Genomic DNA, 12,931 nt, shown 5'->3' with positions numbered 1-12,931 from the left:
ATAAGGCATAAAGTATGTTTCATGTAAGTCACAATTTACAATATCTGTTTAGCACTGTAAAATACATATATATTTTCGCACCCATTATCTCAAATAGTGCTAACAGAAAAATGAAAAGATTGTTTTCCTAATTGTTTCATCACAAACTGCAATTCTAATTGATTTTATACAGAATCCATGGCATTTACAGCTAGTAAGTGCCATGAAGGAAAAGATTCTGGTACAAAGAGCAGACATTAAAAACTTTTTGTTTTTGGGCCATCACCGCGGCTCAATAGGCTAATCGTCCTGCGGCGCCGGCACACCGGGTTCTAGTCCTGGTCGGGGCGCCGGATTCTGTCCCAGTTGCTCCTCTTCCAGTCCAGCTCTCTGCTGTGGCCCGGGAAGGCAGTGGAGGATGGCCCAGGTCCTTGGGCCCTGCACTCGCATGGGAGACCAGGAGGAAGCACCTGGCTCCTGGCTTCAGATCAGCACAGTGTGCTGGCCGTAGTGGTCATCTGGGGGGTGAACCAACAGAAGGAAGACCTTTCTCTCTGTCTCTCTCTCTCACTGTCTAACTCTGCCTGTCAAAAAATTAAAAAATAAAAAAATAAATTTTTGTTCTTGAAAGAATGGATGAGTGCATCCTAAGAATTTTGCTGAAGTTTGTGGCTTCTTAATCCTTAATGTATAATTTAAGGAGTAAAATGCCTGTCCCTAGAGCATAAGCTCGTAGAGGTAGGAGACTGTTTTATTTCTCTACACATCCTCTGCAGCATCACTAGGGCATAAGTTCCTACTACAGCAAAAGCGTTGTATTTCTCTTTGCATCTCCTACACCATCTAGAACTTATTCAGGGCCTGGTGTAGTGGGTAAAACCACCACCGGTAGCACCAGCATCCCTTATTGGCACCAGTTCTAGTCCTGGCTGTTTCACTTCAGATCCATCTCTCTGCCATGGCCTGGGAAAGCAGTAGAAGATGGCCCAAGTGCTTGGGCGCCTGTACCCACATGGGAGACCCAGAAGAAGCTCCTGACTCCTGGCTTCAGATTGCCCCAGCTCTGGCCATTGTAGCCATTTTAGGAGAAGACCTCTCTCTCTCTCTCTCTCTCTCTCTGCCTCTCTGTAACTCTGCCTTTCAAATAAATAAATAAATCTTTAAAAAAAAAAAAAAAAAGAACTTGTTTAACAGAAAAATTACTACATTACCAAAATTAACAAATGCTTAGAAGCAGGTATAGAGAATTAAAGAGTAAGTAGTTACATTTGTATGTGAAAGAACATAAAAACAACCCTGGTACCATAGATCTTAGTATCTAAATAAACACTGGCCAACAGAAATAAGAATGCAAGCCACATATATAATTTTCTAGTAGCCACATAAGATTGTAAAAAAGGGGAGGGTGTTTGGCACAGTCATTAAGCCACCACTTAGGACACTCACATCCCATACTGGAGTGCTTGGAAGCTTCTCCACTTCTGATTCCAGCTTCCTGCTAAGCACACGCTGGGAAGCTCAGGTAGTTGGCTCTCTGCCAGCCACAAGGAAGACTGTGTTCCTAGATCTTGGCTTTGGCTTGTCCCAATCCCAAATGTTGAGGGATTTTGGGGAACAACCCAGCGAATGGGAGATCTCTGACTGTCTGTCTCTCTCTCATTTTGCCTTTCAAATAAAAAAAAAAAAAGTTTTTAAAGAGAATGCAAAAAAAAAAGGGGAGAGCAAAATTGACCAAAACTTGTTTGACTGACCTAAATATTGTTTGAATATGTAATCAATATGAAAATAATCAGAACTTTTAATGAATTTTTCTAGTAGGAAGTCTTTGAAACCCACTGTGTATCTTACAATTACAGCACATCTTGGATACAAAGCTGAATTCCTAAAAGGCAGATCACATAAAAAAAGGGAGAGTGTTTCAAGCAGAGGAATCAGTACATGCAAAGGATTAGGAACAAGAACATGGTCTGCCCTAGTAAGAGGCTCTCTATGGTTAAAGGGGAGGCAGTAATGAAACATGAAGATGAATGCGAAGACAAGGTCAAGGGTGGAAAGGTAAGCTCAAAGTTCAAAAGGATGGCTAAGGAGTTTGGAGTTTGTACTAAAGTCAATGAGTAGGCATTGAAGAATTTTAAACAGGGGAGTGAAGAATAACCATGTTTTTTTTTTTTCTCTTTATTTTTTATTTTTTTTTTTATTTTTGACAGGCAGAGTGGACAGTGAGAGAGAGAGACAGAGAGAAAGGTCTTCCTTTGCCCTTGGTTCACCCTCCAATGGCCACCGCGGCTGGCGCACTGCGGCCGGCGCACCGCGCTGATCCGATGGCAGGAGCCAGGTGCTTCTCCTGGTCTCCCATGCAGGTGCAGGGCCCAAGCACTTGGGCCATCCTCCACTGCACTCCCTGGCCACAGCAGAGAGATGGCCTGGAAGAGGGGCAACCGGGACAGAATCCGGCACCCCGACCGGGACTAGAACCCGGTGTGCCAGGACTAGAACCCGGTGTGCCGGCACCGCAAGGCGGAGGATTAGCCTAGTGAGCCGCGGCGCCAGCCCAGAATAACCATGTTTTAAAACATAAATTCAATTGCCATTTTCCTATTTAAAACATTCTAATGGTGTCCCATTACATTTAGAATCAAATCTAACATCTTATTCTTGCCTATCAGGTGCTGAAAGTTTTGGCCCCTGCCTACTTTTCCATGCTTAATTCATAAAATTACATTTGTTTCCTATGCTCAGCTTCTTCCTATTTTTTAAAAAAATATTTATTTTATTTATTTGAAACACAGAGTTACAGAGAGAGGTAGAGACAGAGAGAGGTCTTCCATCTGCTGGTTCACTCCCCACATGGCTGCAACGGCTAGAGATGCACCAATCCGAAGCCAGGGGCCAGGAGCTTTCTCCAGGTCTCCCATGTGGGTGCAGGGGCCCAAGGACTTGGGCCATCCTCCACTGCTTTCCCAAGCCATAGCAGAGAGCTGGACTGGAAGAGGAGCAGCCAGGACTATAACCGGTGCCCATACGGGATGCTGGCACTTCAGGCCAGGGTTTTAACCCGCTGTGCCACAGCGCCAGTCCCTCTTCCTATTCTTTAAAAAGTAACTTGGGGCAGGTGTTTTGTCTTGTAATTAAGATACTGGTTATGAAGCCCACATCCCACACTGGAGTACCCAGATTTAATGCCATTCGAGTGGGAGACCTGGATTAAGTTCCCAGCCTCCAGCTTTGGCCCAGCCCCTTCCTGGCCATTGCAGGCATTTCAGGAGTGAACCCACAAACGGGAGTGCTCTCTCTTCTCTGCTGCTGCTCAAGTAAATTTTTTTTTAATTTAAAAATAGGCTAATTCTCTGGATTTCTGTATCTTCCTATTCCATCTCAGATATTACCTTCCCAGCTTCACATGACTGGCTTCTTTTCACCATCTAAATCTCCTGTAGTGGCTACTATTAATATCTTAATAGCAATGATCACCATCTGAACATACCTTTCAAAAAAAACTATTTATTTGAAAGGCAGAGTGATAGATATTCCATCTGCTGGTTCACTCCCCAAATGGCCACAAAAGTCTGGGCCTGTGCAAAGTCAGGAGCCAGGAGCTTCTCCTGGGTCTCACATATGGGTGGCTGGGTTCCCAGTACTTGGGCCATCTTCCACTGTCTTCCCAGATGCATTAGCAAGAAACTGTACTGAAAGCAGAGCAGGGGGCTGGCACTGTGGTGCCGCGGGTTAAATCACTGGCCTGAAACGCCAGCATCCCATATGGGCGCCAGTTCTAGTTCCAGCTGCTCCTCTTCCAATCCAGCTCTCTGCTATGGCCTGGGAAAGCAGTGGAAGATGGCCCAAGTCCTTGGGCCCCTGCACCCACGTGGGAGACCTGAAGGAAGCTCCTGGCTCCTGGCTTCGGATCAGTGCATCTCCAGCCGTTGCAGCCATGTGGGGAGTGAACCAGCAGATGGAAGATCTCTCTCTCTGTCTCTACCTCTCTCTGTAACTCTGTCTTTCAAATAAATAAAAAATAAATCTTAAAAAAAAAAAAAGAAAGAAAGCAGAGTAGCACTCTAGCCAGCACTCTGATATGGGATGCAGACATCACAAATGCGAGTTTAACCATTTGCACCACAATGCGGCCCCACCATATCAATGTATCTTAAGACAGCAAGTTTTAAACAGGAAGATCAGACCTTCTGAAATGACTTATGAAAGGAACCAGTCAGTTCTGATGGAATGAACAATAAATGCAAAGCCTTAAAGGCAGGAATGATCTTGGTGCCATGGAGAAACCAGGTCAATGTCACTGAAATAAACAAGACAAAGACAGAAGAGGATGAGATGAGAAACAAGTTGAGACCAGATAGGTCCTTAGAGGCTTGGTGAGAGTCTGGATTTTATAATAAATGTGGAAGGCCAAAGGAAAGCTTTGTGCAGGGCTATACTGTTATATAATTTACAATATGATCAACAGTTGTGAAATCACTTATTGACTGCTGAGTGGGAAATCCATTATTAAGTGAGGAAAAGTGGAAATGAGAGTTCACTTGAGAGGTTACCATAATGGTCTAGAATAGAAATTATGGTGGTAGCAGCGGAGATGGTGAGAAGTGTCAGATTCTAGATGTTTTTCAAAAATATGATTGACAGAATTAGCTTGTGGATTATCAAGGGATAGGAGAAGCAAGGAAGACTCCCAAGCTTCTGGATGGTACATTTACAATAACATGGGAGAAGGAAGAGTTTAACCAGGAGTTCTACTACTTGGGATATGTTAATTTGCATTTCCTAGTACGAAAGGTGAGTAGGGAACCTAACATATATTTTATATATGATAAGCAAAGAATTTGTATAGGACACAGGACATCCAGTGAAACTACTAGTATACACTTATATGGACATAGACATAGACACAGATATGGATGTAGTTACCCTGTGTGTGCTGAGAAGGGGTAGCAACCATCAACACTCTTCCCCTCTCTCCCTAACATACTGGCGTTCAAAACTTTACTCTTGGGGTTTACAGAAAACAAGCACTTGCACATGAAGTAATATTAAGTTATCTTCAAGCTTTGGCAACACTTTTGTACATTTTTGTGGACCCTGTGGCCAATCCCTTGGATTTCTCACTAAACTAACGGGCCAGGTATCCGCCATCCATACGCACAGGGTCATATCTTCAGAATGGACTATGATGTCCCTCAAAAGAAAGAAACCAGCTGCCTTGTCCAGCAACTGACCTCTGTGCAGAAAACCAGAGAGGTTATTTTTCTTCTAAGGGCAGTTTGGGGACAACACGTAAACTAGTTCCTCCAAGAGCGATCATAAAGAATAGGAGCCTGGAGGGGGTTGATGGGTTCATGTCACTCATCTAAGGAGAGAAGTCTTCAGGAAGCCAATGAGTGTAGAGGGGCCGGCGCTGTGGTGCAGCGGTTAAAACCAAAGCCTGAAGAGCCAGCATCCCTTATGGGTGCCGGTTCTAGTCCCGGCTGCTCCTCTTCCGATCCAGCTCTCTGCTATGGCCTGGGAAAGCAGAAGATGGCCCAAGAGCCTGGGCCCCAGCACTTGGGCCTGATTCCAGGCTTCCAATCGGCTCAGCTCCGGCCGTTGTGGCCACTTGGGGGGTGAACCAGCGGATGGAAGCTCTCTCTATATATATAACTCTGTACTTCAAATAAATAAAAATAAAATCTTTAAAAAAAGAGTGTAGAAAAATGACTAGAAAGAGATCAGACGGGACTCTGTCCTCCAAGGCCAGAATGTAAGCCTCTAGATCCGGGCGAGCTCCCGGGTAACCCTGAGGTAAAGCGGCGCCAGCAGATGCCCCCTCCCCTCGGATCGACAGATCGCTGACGACGCCCCCGCTTCTGATCAACCGCCACTCCGACGGCGAAACACCCAGCACACACAGCATCTCCCCGTAAGGACCGCGGGGAATGCGAGGATCGGAGCCAGCGCGCGCCAGGGAAGAGCCGCCGGCCCGGCCGGGCGGAGAAAGACGCAACACCCAGGACTGCGGGGTCTGGCCCTACCTGCCCAGCTCCCGCAGGGCGGGGATCATGGAGGCCAGTTCCAGGCCATGCTCGCCCATGCTGAGGTTGCGAGGTCCTCGCCAACCACGCCAACTCGAGTTCCCCGCTTCGCCACCGCTATCCCGGGTGGAGAGGCGCGGCGCCCGACGGAGCCTCGCAGGGTCCAAAACTGCTCCCGGAAGCCGCGGCTGGAGCAGCTCGCCACGCCCCCTGCCGGGGCGCGTAGGACCCAGGGGAAGCCGCGAGGCCGTCAGGGGGCGGGGAAGCGGGCGGAGCGCGCGGAGCTCGAGTTGCCCGGGGCGGGTCCTGATGGCGCTCGCCGCTGTGCGCGGGCGACGCTCGCGGTAAAACTGGGGTTTGAGAGGGGGCGCTCGGCAGCTGAACTTTCAGAGACGCAAGATCATCGGATCTGAGGAGGAGAGGAACTTGACTGCCCCAGCCCAGAATCCCTGAATTCCGCGAGTCAGTGCCAAGGCCAGAGCCCAGATTTCCTCACGTTTTAAACGTTGCTCATTTTCCTACCACTCTTTGCCTCCTTCGAGAGGTAACAGGGCAAAAGGTGAATGTCTTGTGGTTTTTTGTGCAGTTTTTTCAACTTGAAGATCCTAGCAGCCTGTAATATTTAAAATGGAAGTTGGGTTGAATGTACCGCTGTCTCACTCCCTAACAGCCAGGCTTAAGCCAGGAGCCAGAGTTGACTCTGGGTCTTCCAGGTGAAAGGTACTCAGCTGCTTGACCCATCACCTGTTTCCTCTCGGGATGCACATTAGCAGGAAGCTGGAATAGGGAGCGCAGCTGGGACTTGAACCCATGCAGGCATCCCAACAGTGTCATAACTACAGTGCCAAATGCCTGCCCCTCTGGTCAGTTCTCTATGTCCTCATGGTTCAGGTTTTTTTTTTTTTTTTTTTTTTTTTTTGACAGAGTGGACAGTGAGAGAAAGAGAGAGACAGAGAGAAAGGTCTTCCTTTGCCGTTGGTTCACCCTCCAATGGCCGCCACGGCCGGCGCACCACGCTGATCCGATGGCAGGAGCCAGGAGCCAGGTGCTTTTCCTGGTCTCCCATGGGGTGCAGGGCCCAAGCACCTGGGCCATCCTCCACTGCACTCCCTGGCCACAGCAGAGCGCTGGCCTGGAAGAGGGGCAACCGGGACAGAATCCGGTGCCCCGACCGGGACTAGAACCCGGTGTGCCGGTGCCGCAAGGCGGAGGATTAGCCGAGTGAGCCGCGGCGCCGGCCGATTCCTTGCATTTTTTAAAAAAGGTTTATTTGAAAGGTAGAGTTACAGAGAGGCAGAGGCAGAAAGAGAGAGAGAGAAAGAGAAGTCTTCCATCTGCTGGGTGGTTCACTCCCCAAATGGCCACAATGGCCAGAGCTGAGCTGATCTGACGCCAGGAACTTCTTCCAGGTCTCCCACGTGGGTGCAGGGCCTTGAGGACTTGGGCCATCTTCTACGGCTTTCGCAGACCATAGCAGAGAGCTAGATCAAAAGTGGAGCAGTCAGGACTCAAACCAGCGCCCACAAGGGATGCTGGTGCTGCAGGTGACAGTTTTACCCACTGTGCCACAGCGCCAGCCTTACAGTGTAGTTTAGCTTCGTTTTTTTTTTTTGTCTAGATGGTCTGCCCATTGATGAAAATGGGGTGAATTCCCAACAGTCATTATATTAGAGTCTGTTTCTCTTATTAGATCTTATAATGGTTGCTTCATATAATTAAGTGGTCCAGTGTCAGATCCATATATTGTGAATATTTTTTATTAACTGTATTTTCAGCACCTCATTCTAATATTCATAAGTCATAATAATGTAAATGCGGACATAATACAGATGTTGGTTCCTGCATTTCTCCTAGTCCCCTTTTATCGTTTGTGGTGATGGAACATGGACGAGACAGTGAAGCAGATAGAGAATTTAATGTGGCTGAATTGTAGTGCCCCTAGTATTTCCTACAGCCAGTGTCCCAGATCAAGTCCACAAAAGGTCACTAACTAATAATTCCAGTGAGCCACCTACGTATAGAATTTTCCCTTAGGCTGGTGTTGTAGCATAGTGAGTTGAGCTGCTCAGCATTCCACATGGGTGCTGGTTCATGTCCTAACTCCCACTTCCAATCCAGCTCCCTGACACTGCCCCTGGGAAACAAGTGGAAGATGGCCAAGTTGTTGGGCCCCTGGACCCACGTGGGAGAGACTCAGAAGAAGCTACAAGCTGCAGCCACTAGGCTTCAGCCTGGTGTAGCCCTGACTGTTGCAGCCATTTGGGGAGTTAACTAGTGGATGCAAGATCTCTCCCTCCCCCTCCCCTCTCCCCCCTCCCTACCCCTCTCTAACTCTGCCTTTCAAATAAACAGATAAATCTTAAAAAAAAAAAAAAAAAAAAAAAAAAAAAAAGTGCTCACTGACAATGGAACTACTAGACAGTGACCACCAGATGGCACTAGAATCCAGTTGAGACCAACAGCCTGGCTTCTCAGCAAGATGCCCAAATTCCTGGCTAGCTATAGGTGCAAATTGCATCCTAAAGCATTGGATTTGTCTTTGCTCCATTTGTGGTATTATATCAGGATTTTTACTGTATAATACATCTCAAAGTATATATTAATACAGAAAAATTAGTTACTTTGTATTTTTTAAAGATTTATTTATTTGAAAGGCAGAATTACAGAGAGAAATGGAAAGAGAGAGAGAGAGAAAGAACTTCCATTTGTTGGTTCACTTTCCAAATGGCTGCAAGAGCCAGAGCTGGGCCAGGCTAAAATCAGAAGCATGGAACCCCATCTGGGTCTCTCCCATAAGTGCAAGGGCCCAAGTAGTAGGGCCATCTTCCACAAACTTCCACCTGTTTTCCCAGGTGCATTAGTAGGGAGCTGTACCAGAAGTAGAACACCTGGATTCAAACTTGTGCCCATATGGATTGCCAGTGTTACAAGCAGCAGTTTAACCACAATGCCGGCCTCTGTTTTCTACGTTTAAATGGACTTCAACAAATGGCTCCCTGGTATATACAATAATCTGCATTTTAAAAATTATCTACTACTTGAGAGGTAGAGACACAGATGGATGAAGACGGAACATTACTATTCACCAGTTCACTCCCCAAATGCCTTCAACAGCCAGGACTGGGCTAGGGCTGAAGCTGGGAGCCAGGAACACAACTCAGATCTCCTACATAGTGGTAGTAACCCAATTACTTGAGCCATCACCTCTGCCTCCCAGTCTGCATTAGTCAGGAGCCAGAGCTGGTATCAAATCCAGGTACTCTACTGTGGGACAGAGACATTTTTTTTTTTTTTTTTTTTGACAGGCAGAGTGGACAGTGAGAGAGAGAGAGACAGAGAAAGGTCTTCCTTTGCCATTGGTTCACCCTCCAATGGCCGCCGCAGCCCGCGCGCTGCGGCCGGCACACCGCGCTGATCGATGGCAGGAGCCAGGTACTTATCCTGGTCTCCCATGGGGTGCAGGGCCCAAGCACTTGGGCCATCCTCCACTGCACTCCCTGGCCACAGCAGAGAGCTGGCCTGGAAGAGGGGCAACCGGGACAGAATCCGGCGCCCCAACCGGGACTAGAACCCCATGTCCCGGCGCCGAAAGCGGAGGATTAGCCTAGTGAGCCGCGGCGCCGGCCGGGACAGAGACATCTTAACCTCTAGGTCAAGTGCCTAATCCTTTGCACTTTAAACAAGTTTCCAGGTGATGATATTTGGAATTGTTACACACAGCAGACAGAGCAACTTTTTCAAAATCCAATTTTGATTTTGCCATTCCCATTGTTCAGTAGCTTAGCTGTGTCTTGAATATTGTTAGACATAGATTAAGGTTAAAAGGGGGCACGTGTCTGCTGGCTTTCATCGGGTAAAGCCTCAAATAATAGACACAGGTGCCAGCACTGTGGTATAGCAGGAAAAGCCACCGCCTGCAGTGCCAGCATCCCATATGGGCGCCGATTTGAGTCCTGGATGCTCCACTTCCAATCCATCTCCCTGCTGTGGCCTGGGCAAGCAGTAGAAGGTGGCCCCCAAGTACTTGGGCCCCTGCACCCATGTGTGAGACCCGGGAGAAGCTCCAGGCTCCTGGCTTCGGATCATCCCAGCTCAAGCGGTTGCACCCATTTGGGGAGTGAACCAGCAGATGGAAGACTTCTCTCTCTCTGCCTCTGCCTCTCTGTCACTCTGCCTTTCAAATAAATAAATAAACCTTTTAAAAAATAATAGACAAAATAACCACAAGTGGATTCTGAAACTTAACAAAGCAGAATAAATGATCCAATATAGCCAAACTGCACTAATTGACTTACTCCATTTAGTAGAAATGCTGCAAAAACCCATTATAATAAAAAAGAAACCCATTTAGTTCTCATAAAGTTATAGTATTTGACAAACTTAAAGCCAGGGGCCGGTGCTGCAGCTCAATAGGCTAATCCTCTGCCTGCGGCACCGGCACACCAGGTTCTAGTCCTGGTTGGGGCGCCGGATTCTGTCCTGGTTGCTCCTCTTCCAGTCCAGCTCTCTGCTGTGGCCTGGGAGGGCAGTGGAGGATGGCCCAGGTCCTTGGGCCCTGCACCTGCATGGGAGACCAGGAGCAAGCACGTGGCTCCTGGCTTTGGATTGGCGCAGTGCGCCGGCCAGCAACTTACTGGCCGTAGCAGCCACTTGGGGGGAATGAAAAAGGAAGACCTTTCTCTCTGTCTCTCTCTCACTGTCTAACTCTGCCTGTCAAATAAATAAATAAAGCCAGGGTGGGCATTGCCATCGTTGTTAAGATGGCACTTCAGGGGGCTGGCGCTGTGGTGCAGCGGGTTAACGCCCTGGCCTGAAGCGCCAGCATCCCATAAGGGCGCCAGTTTGAGACTTGGCTGCTCCACTTCCAATCCAGCTCTCTGCTATGGCCTGGGAGAACAGTAGAAGATGGCCCAAGGCCTTGGGGTCCTGCACCTGCATGGGAGACTGGAAGAAGCTCCTGGCTCCTGGCTTCAGATCGGTGCAGCTCCCGCCGTTGCGGCCAATTGGGGAGTGAACCATCGGATAGAAGACCTCTCCTCTCTCTGTGTAACTCTGACTTTCAAATAAGTAATCAATCTTTAAAATAAAAAAAAAAGGTGCCACTTCAGATGCCCACATCCCATGAGTGCCTGAATTCTAGTTCCACTTCCTCTACTTCTGAATCCAGCTTCCTGCTAGGTGCACTTGAGTCTCTGCCACCCACATGGAAAACCCAGATTGAATTCCGGCCTGACTCAGCCCTGGCTGTTGCAGGCATCTGTGGAGTGAATAGGCTGATGAAACATCTCTCTCTCTCCCTACTGCCTCTTCTGCCTTTCAAACAAAATAAAAATAAATAAAAATTTTTAAAAAGTAAAACCTTTGGCTTCCTATCCCTGTGGCCTTTTCACATCTACTGAAATTATATTATAGAACTAGGTCACCACAGTATTTGAAGGCAATTCAGAAATAAGGACATAGATCACTTTCCCATGTGTCTAGATTTCTATCTCAGTAATAAACTATTACCATTTACATCGCTAAGATCTTAGGATGATTCTAGCATTATTTAAATTATTGGAATAGTAATGATTATTTGCATTAGCAGTCATTATTTTTATTTTTCTCAAAATACTTTTTAAAAAGCTTTATTTTATTTCAAAGGCAGATATACAGAGTTACGGGGGGGTGGGGGGAGAGAGAGAGAGAGAGAGAATCTTCCATCTGCTGGTTTACTCTGCAATGGTTGGAGCTAGGACAGGCTAAAGCCAGGAGTCCAAGGCTTCTTCTGGGTCTCCCATGTTGGTGCTGGGGCACAAGTACTTGGGCCATCTTCTGCTGCTTTCCCAGGCACGTTAGTAGGGAGCTGAACGGGATGGAACAGCCAGATCTCAAGCCAGCACCCATAAGGGATGATGGTATTGCAAGCACCAGCTTAAGCTGCTACATCATAACACCGGCCTCTCAGAATACATTTATCTCTCCTCCAAGTAGCTCTGTTAAGTAAATAAACATGGAGAGGTTTCAGGGTCCTCAAATTTGAGCATGAGTCAGAATCACCCAAAGAGCTCCTTAAAACAGATTCCTGAAAACCACGTGCAGAGAATCTGTTTCAGTGGCTCTGAAAGGCAAATCAATAATTTGTATTTTTAACATGCATTTGTATTTTTAACAGGTGATGCTGTTGCTGTTTGTTCCCTGAGACACTTTGAGTTGGCACTGTTTCAGAGCAGTGTTTTTCAGCCATGGCTACACATTCACATTGAGTGGTTGGGAAGTTTTTTAAAAAAGTATCTGGTGGGCTGGTGCTGTGGCACAGCAGGTTAATGCCCTGGCCTGAAGCACCGGCATCCCATGTGGGCACTGGTTCGAGACCCAGCTGCTCCAATTCCAATCCAGCTCTCTGCTATGGCCTGGGAAAGCAGTAGAAGATGGCCCAAGTCCTTGGGCCCCTGCATCCACGTGGGAGACCTGGAAGAGGCTCCTGGCTCCTGGCTATGGATCGGCGCAGCTCCAGCTGTCGCAGCCAATTAGGGAGTGAACCAGCAGATGAAAGATCTCTCTCTCTCCTGCCTCTCTTCTCTCTGTGTAACTTTGACTTTCAAATAAATAAATATTTTTTTAAAAAAAGTATCTGGTAGTAGGTGCTTGGTGTAGCAGTTAAGATGCAGCTGGCATCCCATATTGGAGTGCCTAGGGTTTGGTCCTGGCTACACTCCCTATTTCACCTTCCTGCTCAGGTGCACTCTGAGAGGTAGCAGATGATGGCTCAAGTACTCTGGTCTCTGCAATCCACAGGGCAGCGTCCACAGGGCAGACCTGGATTGAGTTCCTGGCTCCTGACTTCAGCCTGGCCCAGCCCTAGCTTTGTGGGCATTTGGGAAGTGAACCAGTAGATGGGAGATTTCTCTTTCTCTGACTTTCTACCTTTCAAATAAATAACATAAAATTTT

At 47.6% G+C, this 12,931-nt stretch overlaps 1 protein-coding gene across 4 annotated transcripts in view; it reads right to left on the bottom strand.

Annotated features, from left to right (window-relative positions):
* The window catches only part of ATR (ATR serine/threonine kinase), a 124,915-nt gene extending 118,536 nt beyond the window's left edge, over positions 1 to 6,379 (bottom strand). For 2 of the 4 annotated variants that reach the window (XR_007924529.2, XM_008266276.4), the window contains exon 1: positions 6,000 to 6,188. Coding sequence is in view for 2 of the 4 variants with exons in the window: in XM_008266276.4 (XP_008264498.3) it covers positions 6,000 to 6,058 (59 nt within the window). In the remaining 2 variants the exon portion in view is untranslated. Of the gene's footprint in view, positions 1 to 5,999 lie in introns of all 4 variants that reach the window. The other 2 variants (XM_051859026.2, XM_070072689.1) reach the window with 2 other exon arrangements.
* Between the last annotated feature and the right edge of the window lie 6,552 nt (positions 6,380 to 12,931).

Source organism: Oryctolagus cuniculus, chromosome 4 (assembly GCF_964237555.1).
Source record: "Oryctolagus cuniculus chromosome 4, mOryCun1.1, whole genome shotgun sequence".
Classification (NCBI taxonomy): Eukaryota; Metazoa; Chordata; class Mammalia; order Lagomorpha; family Leporidae; genus Oryctolagus; species Oryctolagus cuniculus.
Note: the sequence above shows the minus strand (reverse complement) of the source record. Positions and strands in the feature narration are given on the sequence as shown.